Source organism: Haliotis rufescens, unplaced genomic scaffold (genome assembly GCF_023055435.1).
Source record: "Haliotis rufescens isolate VD_foot unplaced genomic scaffold, xgHalRufe1.0.p SCAF_76, whole genome shotgun sequence".
In the NCBI taxonomy this organism is placed as follows: domain Eukaryota; kingdom Metazoa; phylum Mollusca; class Gastropoda; order Lepetellida; family Haliotidae; genus Haliotis; species Haliotis rufescens.
The window spans coordinates 182,934-195,387 of NW_025964368.1; the positions used below are offsets into that span (position 1 = coordinate 182,934).

The 12,454-nt window shown below is 43.1% G+C and overlaps 1 protein-coding gene across 1 annotated transcript in view; it reads left to right on the forward strand.

Annotated features, from left to right (window-relative positions):
• LOC124136091 overlaps positions 1 to 10,584 on the forward strand; it is a 40,683-nt gene extending 30,099 nt beyond the window's left edge. The window contains exons 23-27 of the mRNA XM_048388677.1: positions 951 to 2,504; positions 3,450 to 3,589; positions 6,432 to 6,489; positions 7,431 to 7,681; positions 9,221 to 10,584. Of these exons, the coding sequence (XP_048244634.1) occupies positions 951 to 2,504; positions 3,450 to 3,589; positions 6,432 to 6,489; positions 7,431 to 7,681; positions 9,221 to 9,352 (2,135 nt within the window). The 3' untranslated portion in view covers positions 9,353 to 10,584. The remainder of the gene's footprint in view (positions 1 to 950; positions 2,505 to 3,449; positions 3,590 to 6,431; positions 6,490 to 7,430; positions 7,682 to 9,220) is intronic.
• Positions 10,585 to 12,454: the final 1,870 nt, after the last annotated feature.

A 12,454-nucleotide genomic window follows, 5' to 3' on the forward strand; every position in this document is an offset into this window, starting at 1 on the left:
TAACTTAATATTTGTTTGTTTGTTTGTTTGTTTCACGCCCCAATCAGCAATAGTCCAGCTATATGACGGCGGTCTGTTGATAATCGAGTCTGGGTCAGACATACATGAACCAAATCAGCGAACCTGACCAATTGATCCCATTAGTCGCCTTTTACAAGGATGGGTTGCTGAGGACCACTTCTAAGCCGGTTCACCATGGGGAATGAATCCCAATAAACCCAATTAGTGTTTATATGATGTGCAAGGATTATGAATCCTTAGTTATTTTTGCTGTCTCTACAGACAAAGAAATCATTTACGTTTTTACCTTCTTTTAAGGATCCGAAGACCATAAATCACGTTTAATTTTATTATCGAGACTTATTATCATTCAAAACAAATATTACTGAAGCAGATCGATATACGAAGGGATATAACTCTCTGTCGTAGCTTTCCATCTTCCCGAGGCAAGGGAGTGAACTGACTATAAAAGTCCTATTTCCACCCTTGCCTGCAAGATGCTGGCGGCGCATCAATGCAATCGACTGAAGTCTGCACGACAGTTTACGAACCAGATGTCGATTTCGTTGCGCGATTTTGATTGGACTATGCATAGACTCGTTAGTCCAGCCAAAATACAACTCCGGAATTCCAGCCTATTTCAGCAAGTTTGGAAACGGGACTTTTATAGTCAGTTACCTCCCTTGCCTCGGGAAGATGCAGCTTCAAGAAACTTGTCAAGTGTAAATTGTCGTTCTGTGTTCTAAACTAACAACCACTACTCCTTCATTCAAAAGGAACAATCGGCAGCATGTTTTGCTTTGTTTTTCGGTCATACTTTTAAAAATTGACTATTTGTTTTATCTACTTTTTCATCTTGTTTCGACCACCTACCCCGTTGTCTTTTAACAATAACTGCTAACAAAGAAAAATATAAAGCTATCGTTGTGTTAATCTGTTCGATGTTTCAGACACCTGGGTCTGCCCTGACCTGTTCCGGTGCGGTGATGGCGGGACGTGCCTGACCTGGGACCAGGTGTGTGACGGAAGAGAACACTGTCCCAGGGGGGACGACGAACGCGACTGTGACCCCACCTGTCCGGAGGGATGTACATGTCAGGATATGACCACTAGGTGTCAGCACCTCTCCCTTGATGTCGCCAGTGCCATTCCCCATGACACCAAGAACCTTGATCTCAGCCGCATCAACATTCCTGACTTTGAGAATTACTCATTTAATGGCCTGGATTCTCTTCTGTACTTGAACTTGTCCGACTGTGGTATTCTAGACCTGACGAATACCTCCTTCGTGGATCTAATCAGCCTTATGTATCTAGACCTCAGTAACAACCTGATTACCTCCCTTGTGGAGAACGTGTTCTTTGGTGTCAGGAACCTGAAACACCTAATTTTATCTGGAAACAAAATGTTGTCTTACATCTCCCCGGGAACTTTCAATGGTCTGTGGAACCTTCCTGTTTTAGACCTTTCTGGTCTGTCTGTCGCCAACCTACAAGAAAATGTATTTTCGGGATTAACAAACTTAAAACGTTTGAATTTGAGCAACACGGGTCTTGTTGCGGTCGAGACTGGAGCTTTCAGTGAGCTTGATAATCTTATCAGTCTTGACCTGAGAAAGAATACTATCAAAAGTTTTGATGGAGGGGTGTTTTCAGGTCTGACTGGACTACAAGATCTTGTGACCGATGCTTACGAGTTCTGTTGTATTCGGCCAATCAGTGTCACCCAAGCGAAGTGTCTACCCCCACCTGACGAGTTTTCATCCTGTTCAGACTTGATGAAGAACGTCACCCTTAGAATTAGTCTGTGGGTGTTGGGAGCAGTTGCTCTGCTAGGCAACTCAATAGTACTCTTCTACAGGCTCATCTATGACAGAGCCGGACTCAAGCGAAACAACGGAATCTATGTCGCTAACCTCGGCGTGTCCGACTTCCTAATGGGCGTCTATATGTTCATCATTGCTGGAGCAGACACCCACTTCCGGGGATGGTACAACTGGAACGACACCTGGTGGCGAGAAAGCGAACTGTGTCAGCTGGCTGGCTTCTTGTCTGCTCTGTCCAGTGAGGTTTCAACCATCTTCCTTTGCATCATCACCATTGACCGCCTTGTCGCCCTCAAGTCCCCTTTCTCCGCTTTTGCCCAGAATTCCAAGCTAGCGTGTGTGGCCTGTGTGGTCACCTGGCTCTGTGGCTTGGCTCTTGCTGGAGTTCCACTGTTGCCTTTGGAATACTTCAGGGGCAGGTTCTACTCCCGATCTGGGGTGTGTCTTGCTTTGCCCCTCACCAGAGATAAACCACCTGGGTGGGAATATGCAACGGCAGTGTTTGTTGTGTTCAACTTCCTGTGTTTTGTCGTCATTGCTGTGGGGCAGGCTGGGATCTACCGCGACATCCGGGGCAGACCGGAAGTGACGGTGCAGAAGGGAGACGTGCAGTTGGCCCGGAAGCTGTCTCTCATCGTCATGTCGGACTTCCTCTGCTGGTTCCCTATCTGTGTTATGGGTGAGTATATCTAGCGAGAATATTCTTCTAAATGGTATGCCTGAAGTTAGAGTGAGTGAGACGTTTTGAAGCGTTTTCCAGTTATATCACGGCGTGTCAGTTTAATGTGGGAGAAAAGATCTAAGTGATGCAGGTCTCAGAGTTTACCACTTCGGTGAAACCCACGTCCACGAGTGTGGTACTGACAAACCTAGAAACATAAACGGCGCGAACCGGGATTCGAACCCACGATCATAGAATTCTGCGGCGACTTAGACGACAGTGTAACCCGTGCCCCCTCTTAAAGCTGGATAATTTCCTCTGAAATCCTGAATTTTGTTATTAAAACGCGCACTTCGTTATAATAGAGTGCAGGTATAGACAGGTATCACTGCTACTGCATACAACGGTATGAATGCTGCACAAAGCTCTAGATTGAATAAAATTGCAGTCTTATCATTGCCATTGCTGGCAAGTTCCTGTCGACACTTAATGGAAACTCGGTGATGCAGTATCTACAATTTAGGGGCATCTAAGCTGAATACCTGTACTTCATAACTTAAAATTTTCATATTCAAATCATGTTCATTGAACGAAAGGATTAAATTTGCATGTGGAAACTGCTTATCCAAGAAGTTGTCTATGGGTGGTCACACTATCGCTTCCTTGTAACACAGGCTTGCTTGCACATAGCGATCTTTTCTTGTAAGTCTATGTTAAAGAATGGGAGTTACGACTGTCTTACCACAATTGTTGCTTTTGTGAAACTGGGCCCGCTGGCACAAAGGTCCTATAACTCTATTACTATGACTGACGGAAATCGTACCACTCAGATCGCTTTGTGATCTTGGCTCATGTTCAATGCCAGGCATGCTATACATGTCACTTGCCCATGGAGTGGCCAATGCATTCTCTCACTCACCCATCTCAAATACTACCACAGCTCTGTCTTGTTCTTTCTGCTAGGCCTGATGGCGATGCGAGGTCACGTGATCCCCGGAGAGGTGTACACATGGACGGCAGCCTTCATCCTCCCCATCAACTCCGCCCTCAACCCCCTCCTCTACACCCTGTCATCGGCTACCTCCACAAACCTTAGGAGGAAGGTGGGTCATTAAGCTATCCCCACCTGTCAATCAACCTGTTAATCATGATTAACCAATCAGATGAACCGTAGGGACACACACGCCTACATTTTGTTACTCACGTCAACCCTCTGAAACATGTTATTTTTTTCGACATATTCTCTACAGTGCATTTGTGCATCATTTGTAGAATGATCAATAAGTTTAACGGAAAACGTTAATGATAGATATATGTAATAAATAAATGTAAATAGATATTTTGATGCATGTAATACTGGATGCACCGTCAACAAGGAAAACCTCAAGTTCTCCCGAATGGCATGGCATCATGTATCTTCCCAAGGCAAGAGAGTTAACTGACTATAAAAGTCCAGTTTCCACCCTTGCCGAACTAGGCTGGTATTATGGAATTACATTTTGGCTGGACAAACGAGTCTATGTATAGTCGAATCAAAATCGCGTAACGAAATCGAAATCCGGTTCGTAAACTGTCGTGCAGATTTCGGTTGATTGCAGGATTTGCAAAGCATGTGCACCGCCAACTCGTTGTCAACAGATATTTTCGAAACCTTTCCATGTTTTTAATCAAGGTGCTCACATGATTTGATGCATTTCGCGATGAAAGACCCGTTTTATCACACTATAGACCTTGATTATCAATCAGATCTTCTTGACCGGCGCCGCCATTTTGTTTGAAGCAAATGCAAGTGATACGAGAGGTACGAGAGGTACGAGAGGCATAGAAGGGACATAACTCGTAATAACCACGGGTAGCGCTACGATTGAGCCCAGGAATTCCAGCCGAGTTCGGCAAGGGTGGAAACTGGACTTTTAAAGTCAGTTAACTCCCTTGCCTCGGGAAGATGGTCATCGTGTTATCATACGTGTACAGATTAACAATACGTGGATGACTTATTATTTGTGGCCCTGTGAGCTACTACAACATAACTATATGATATCTACGAAACACCCTATTGCCGAAACTATGGATTCATGACTTTCATATGATTTGCAGTAAACATTGTAGTGTCTGTCCAGGGGGCACGGTTGGCCCAGTCTCCTAAGGCGCCGCATTTCGCTGTGCAGAGTTGCGTCCCTTGGGCACGCCAGAAACCTATGATTGTGGGATCGAATCCCGGTTTGTCCCGATTATGTTTCTAGGTTTGTCAGCACCATACCCGTTCTCTTGGGTTTTACCGAAGTGGTAAACGACTGAGACCTGCATCACTTCGGGATTTCCTCCAACATTGAACTGACACGCTGCGATATAACTGGAATACTGTTAAAAGCGGCGTTAAACCCAACTCACTCACTCACTCACTCACTTGTCTGTCAATCTGTGAATAATGACTTAGTTTTGTGGTAGACATGAGGACATTTCCAAATGCAACATAAGTGACAAAAATTCCCTGTTTTGACTTGTACCATTTGTTTCCGTGTGTTTTGTCAAGTGAACAATTGACTTGTCTTTGCATGTGTTTGTAACGGGTGTCGCCGGTCGGCAGGATACGCTCACCTTTCCGCGAACGTCTAGAATCATCACTATTTCGTAGTGATTCATAAACTCATGTTCTTGATACATTCTTATGTCTTATAAATATGGAAAGGGGTTTGTCCGTTTTGTTTACAAAACAGTACATTCCATATTTGTATTGGGTTTATTCTTTTATCCAAATGTTTGGTTCTCTTTTAAATACTGACATGAAGCTCTTGTACAGCAATTAAGTTTGTATGTATATACCATATATATGGGAAGTTAACTGTGACAATAGGCACAGTCTGAATGTTAAATCGTGCATATTTTAGAATATTATCAACTACATGACTTGGCTTGGCATTGTCGACTTCATAATGCTAACTCAAATATTGATATATGATCACATCTAAATCTAAATGAGCAGATTATGAATACAGTGAGTGAGTGAGTGAGTGAGTGAGTGAGTGGGTGAGTTGGGTTTAACGCCGCTTTTAACAGTATTCCAGTTATATCGCGGCGTGTCAGCTTAATGTGGGAGGAATACGAATACAGAACATTATGGACCGTCCTTTTGATATTCGACAGCCTCCGTGGTCTAGTGGTAGGGCGTCCACCCGGAGAGCCGAAGGTCCGGGATTCGATCCCCGGACGCGTCATACCAAAAGACGTTAAAAGATGGTACTTGTTGTTACCCGTTTGGCGCTCGGCATGAAGGGGATAAAACAAGGACTGGTCGGCTCGGAGTCAGTATACTGTGTCTGAGTGGTGTGTTCATGTTGAACTGCGTCAGTCCGGCCTAGTACAAGCAGACATAACCTTGGACGCGACGTTTATTCGGGTTGGGGGCGGGGCGTTATTAAAACTATGAGCCAATATTTTTTCAAGAGTTTACGGGGAAAATTTCGAAAAAACACAGACCCCCATCCCCGAATATCGAAGAGGAGGGCGGCCATCTCTCCACTACATCAAGGGGGCACGGGTGACCCAGTCTAAGGCGCCGCGATTCGCTGTGCAGAGTTGCGTCCCTTGGGCATGCCAGAAACCTATGATTGTGGGTTCGAATCCCGGTTCGCCCCGATTATATTTCTAGGTTTGTCAGCACTATGCCCGTGCTCGTGGGTTTCACGGAAGTGGTAAACGTCTGAGACTCGCATCACTTCGGGCTTTCCTCCCACATTAAGCTGACACGCCGTGATATAACTGTAATACTGTTAAAAGCGGCGTTAAACCCAACTCACTCACTCACTCTACTACATCACTTCTAACTTCCTTTTAAAGACTTGATCAGCTTTTTTCTTGCATTTGCAATGCGGCTTGTATTGGTTTCAACATCAACAGCATGATTTTCAGGTTCAGTGTTTTCCGTTTTTTTCACTTCTGTTACAGATCGTGAGGGGAGTGTTGGGCAGTGGACGATCCAACCCCTTGTCCTCAGCCAATGACTGTAAATATTGCCTCAATTATAAACTCGAAAACTGTTTTGGATTATATAGTATTAAATGACACAAACCCATGCTTGTCGGAGGCGACTAACGGGATCGGGTAGACAGGCTCGCTGACTTGGTTGATGCATGTCATCGTATCCCAATTGTGTAGATCGATGCTCATGATGCCAATCAATGAATTGTCTGGTCCAGACACATTTATTTAGAGACCGCCGTCATATAGCTGGAATATTGCTGAGTGCGGCGTTAAACATCAAACAAACCACACACAAGTGTGCCGGTGTTTTTTAGGTTTTCTTAAGAAGTATTTTAGAATGTACATTTAAAGAATATAACTTCTGCCCAGCAATGTGTGTGTTCTGTACACAAGATATGTAAAAATAATTTCCATTCCCCGTTAGATCTAGTGCTATAGTTTGACAGAGGAAGTGAATCTGAGGTATAACTTTCGTTGTTACCCTACTTCACACTGAAACAATAGCAAGAAAGAGTACCATGTGAAAAGCATAAAAGTACAAACCATTATAAGTATTAACGGTCAGTAAGCAATATATTTATATGGTCGCAGTTACTTTTGCTTTTCGGTATAGGGGAGGTCGGGCAGCCTAGTGGTTAAAGCGTTCGCTCGTCACGCGGAGACCAGGGTTCAATTCCCGAAATGGGTACAATGTGAGAAGCCCATTTCTTTTGTCCCCCGCCCTGACATTGCTGGAATATTGCTCAAAGCGGCGTAAAATCCTACTCACTCATACACTCACTCACTCACTCACTCACCTTTTCGGTATATTACAATTATAAGGTTTTTCCCTAAATGAGTGACTCATGTTTTACATGTCTTTGGAATGGCCAAACATATCCACTATTATTGTCATTTTGTATTCATAATTCTTATTCTTAAACATTTTTTTCTCAAACCAAAATTATGAATCACCCTCCTCAGCAACCCGCATCTCTGAAAGTCGCAGTATCTCCCGACGACGTCACCGTGGTCGGCAGCCATCTGATGCTGACGCCGTGAAGACGCCAGACGGCGCTGTGAGTTTGAGGACGGCCATCTTGGCAGGACTTGACGTCACCGAGATGTTGTATATCTGTCAGGGGGTGACGAGGTCACTGGAGGTGATGCACAGTCACCATCTTGCCTGTACCAGTCTATCCGAGGATAGTGTAGTCATCTTCTATAAACAAGGGGTGAGTATAGCTCTGTCATGGGATTGAGTGAGTTGGGTTTAACGCCGCTTTGAACACTATTTAACGGCGTGACAGCTTAATGTGGGAGGAACGCTTGAAGTGATGCATGTCTCAGACGTTTACCACTTTGATGAAACCACAAGCACGGATACAGTGCTGACAAACATAGAAACATAATCGGGGAGAACCGGGATTCGAACCTATGGTCATATGTTTCTGGCGTGCCCAAGGGACGCAACTCTGTATAGCGAATTGCGGCGCTTAGACGACAGAACCACCTATGCCCTCTGTATGTTGCATACAGTACTATTGATTATGCATGTACTTATTTTGAAGCTTAACATCTTAACCTAATCTAAACGTGTTTAGAACTTAAACATGTTCACGAAAAAGTAGAGAATATACTTAATCTTTGTATTTTATATTATTACCTACCTCTTGTATGTGCACTGGAAGTATGTAATTGTTTTACAGCAGATATACTGTCGTATACCATTCATGACCAGCCTTCGTGAGTGAGAGAGTGAGTTGGGTTTTACGCCGCTTTATGCAGTATTTCAGCAAATACGGGCCTTGAGGTTGTTTTGTGTGAAAATAAATTTGTTCAATGAACACTGGGGTAATAAATATATTTGCAACCACATGACGCCTAACGTTTGATTTTTTTTAATTTGTGCCGAAAAAAGCAATATGTCCTAGCTACCCATCAACATGTGTGTATTAAATTTAAAAAATCATTTTAAAGTTTTAGTTAAGTTTGAAAAGAAATCTTTAAAATTGCTGAATTAGCACCAGTCCAGTTCATTTTTTGATATACTATAGCTAACTGAAGATAATGTCATATGATAAATCAACTGAGAGGTATAGTTTCTTTTGCTCCTCTATATATTTTTGCACATTAAATACTGGATTCTATGAATAATTTTTGTTTCCATTTTGCTTTGAGTCACGGGTTTTAAAGAGGTATTTGAGTGGCATTTGTTTCACTTGGGCCTTCGTGGTTTTCATTTTATAACACTTCAACTGGTTGTATGTCTTCTGTACCATCCCAGTTCAACTATACCAGGAAAAGTTCTTAACAGAGGATATGAACGTGTTTCTCGTTTAAATACTAAATATGTTTAGATTTTATACATTATTTTAAACATGTTTAGGTCTCAAATCGATTTTACGGAAAGTACTTGTGTTAAGGATCGCATCACGTTTTGCAATGTAACATTCCCATTTACAGTGTAACATTCCCATTTACAGTGTAACATTCCCATTGACAGTGTAACATTCCCATTTGCAATGTAACATTCCCATTTGCAGTGTAGCATTCCCATTTACAGTGTAGCATTCCCATTTACAGTGTAACATTCCCATTTACAGTGTAACATTCCCATTTGCAGTGTAACATTCCCATTTACAGTGTAACATTCCCATTTACAGTGTAACATTCCCATTTACAGTGTAGCATTCCCATTTACAGTGTAGCATTCCCATTTACAGTGTAACATTCCCATTTACAGATGAACAGTGTAACATTCCCATTTACAGATGATGACTCAGGTAGGCATCAGTGATGAGATGACCCCCATTAAGGACGGGAACAACCCCTCCCATGACGTGCAGCAGCTGGGTCACATGGTTCAACTGATGCTGACAATGGGGAAGAGGGACATCCAATAAACGCTGTACCTGCTTTTCCTACATAACTAGCTCTGTAATTGTGTCGTACTTTACTTTATTTACAGCAATGTGATGTATGTATTTCTCATAAAACAGAGATTCTCGCTTGTCACGCCGATAACCCAACATGGGTATAATATTCTTGCTGTCACCGCCGTAATATTGCTGTGATGCTGCCATCTTCCCGAGGCAAGTTCGTCTACTAGCCTATATCAAAGCCTAGTTTTATACTCTTGCCACGTCAAGCTCAGCTCTCTTGGCTCGATCCTGGCGCCACCTCGCGTAGATCACGAGTTGTGCCCCTTGTAATGAAAACGCGTTATCCAATCAGATCGCTGTTCTTATCTCGCATGGCCTAACAAAGATGGCGACTACCATAGACGACGATCAAGTCGATCAGTAACGAAACATTCGCGATTTCATTCCTGACAGACAAACACAGGCAACCGTTGAGGAGTTTAAAAGATAAAAAAGACATATTTGTGTCAAAGACTGGCAGCGGCAAAACACTTTAATACGAATACGTACCAGTTGAATTTGTGAGACGTTCTCTTATTGGACTATAGATATGTCCGATAGTCCAATCATATTTAGCCGAGGTAACTGGGCGTGATGTGGCAAGGGTGGAATCAAGACTTCAATGAGAAGAAAAGGCTAATTGGCGCTCTTGCCTCGGGAAGATGGGAGTTTGCTGAAACCATGTTTAATCATTTACTCCAGAGCATATCTCTAAAGTACGACCTTCCATTTCAGTCTGGGGCGCAATAATTAAAATATCATATACAAATATGTCAAATACTAGATTTCGCACGTACTGTTGAACACCTTTGTGTCAAACTTGAAGGGAACCGAAAAGAGTTCTACCTATTGAAGTGTTCGACACCCCCGAAAACACATTGTCAACGTCATTCACAACACCAGAATAATCTGACTTATTAAATCAGTTCGACACAACCGCCAATTCGACACAATTGTGGTCATCTGCATTTTAGTAATTGATAATATGATACATAACAGTATATATATGATATTAATGATACGGAAATGAAATTCAATTTGAACATCTGCAACTGATTTTTGTGGTGACTGAATAAGTGAGTGAGTTGAGTTCAGTGCACTTTCAATTATAGCCCACGTGTTAGCTTAACCTAGGAGTGAGTGAGTGAGTTGGGTTTAACGTCGCTTTTAACAGTATTCCAGTTATATCACGGCGTGTCAGCTTAATGTGGGAGGAAAGCCCGAAGTGATGCAGGTCTCGGACGCTTACCACTTCGGTGAAACCCACAAACACGGGTATGGTGCTGACAAACCTAGAAACATAATCGGGGCGAACCGGGATTCGAACCCACAATCATAGGTTTCTGGCGTGCCCAAGGGACGCAATTCTGCACAGCGAATTGCGACGACTGGGCCACCCGTGCCCCCCTTAACCTAGGACGAGAGCTCGAAGTGATGTAGGTCTTAGACGTTTAACACTTTGGTGAAACCCACGAGTATGGAATGGTGCTGACAAACTAAGAATTATTAACACGGCGAATTTGGAATAGGTTTCCTGCGTGCCTAAGGGACGCAACTCTCGAATTGCGACACTGTAGACGACTGGGCCACCCAGGCCCCCTTGTGCGAATAAACTTTCAACTATTTTCCCAAACATAAAATGTTATACTGGTGGCGTTACATAAACGGCGCTGTTATCTGTATGGTATTGATCCAAGCAACATTACTTCCTGTACAATGGAAGAGATACTAGATTCTTGCCTAGTAACATTGTTCATATATTGGTTGTATTTTATCACTCACTCATCTGTCTATCAAGGTTCAAGGGTGGCCCTGTGGTCTATTGTGTTCCAGCTATACCAGAACCCGCTTATTGTGGGTTCTACCCTTGGTTTGACAGCACCCAATTGTCACTGATTACACGTAGTAAACGTCTAAGACCAAGGTAAGTTAGTTAGGACTTCTCTGTTACATTAAGCTGCCACGTCATGATGCTTCATAAATACAGATCAGAGCAGCTCAAACTCACTCTGGCCCTTCGAACCTGGACCTTCCGTGTGACGAGCGAACGCTTTAACCACTGTGCTAACCCTAGATTTTAAAAGAGTTCCTTGCAAGTTATCGTATGACATTCAAACTACCCATCGGGGGCGGTGCGGTAGCCTAGTACTTAAAGCGTTCTCTCGTCACGCCGAAGACCCGGGTTCGATTCCCAACATGGGTACAATCTGTGAAGCCCATTTCGTGATATTGCTGGAATATTGCTAAAAACGGCGTAAAACCATATTCTCTCACTCAAACTACCCATCCAGTTAGATATGTATGTGTTTAGAAGATGTTAACTGAGTTATCACATTTCATCCTTCAAACGCGAGTGATAATTATATTTGATTTGTCAAGGGGCGGTCGGGTAGCCTAGTGGTTAAAGCGTTCGCTCGTCACGCCGAAGACCCGGGTTCGATTCCCGACATGGGTACAATGTGTGAAGCCCATTTCTGGTGTCCCCCGCCGTGATATTGCTGGAAAATTGCTAAAAGCGGCGTAAAACCATACTCACTCACTATTTGTGTCAAATTAATAGAAGGTATAATATGTCTAAATGGATCTTTTTTTGTGTTGTACTGTATTTGTTAAAAGTGTTTTATCACAGGAGGTACTTTAGTTGGGCTACGTATATATTCAAATAGAACGAAGAATCGTATTACATCAATACACGACAATGCACGTATTGACGTATATGTTGACAACAGTGGCTGTAAAGGAATGTGCCCTTCCTTTGTGTGTTTGTTGAATATTGTGGATTATTGTTAATGAACATTAAAAAGGTCTTTCAAGTGCGAATTTGTTTTACAAAGGCATGTTTTAAGTAGCCGTTTAGCCACATGGCGTAGCGACTCTCATCTCGAGGGTGGCGCTCCCAGAGACAGCGGTATTTCTATGAAGTTGTTGTGTGAGGGAAATATATAAATGGTTTTAAGTTCCAGATAAATGTGAGCGTGGTGTTGTGATATGGGGAGAGCGGTGTGGTGACGTTGACTTGTTGACAGGATCGTTCAGGTTGACTTCAAATATGTGTATCCAGAACGCTGTACCTCGAGCAGTGCA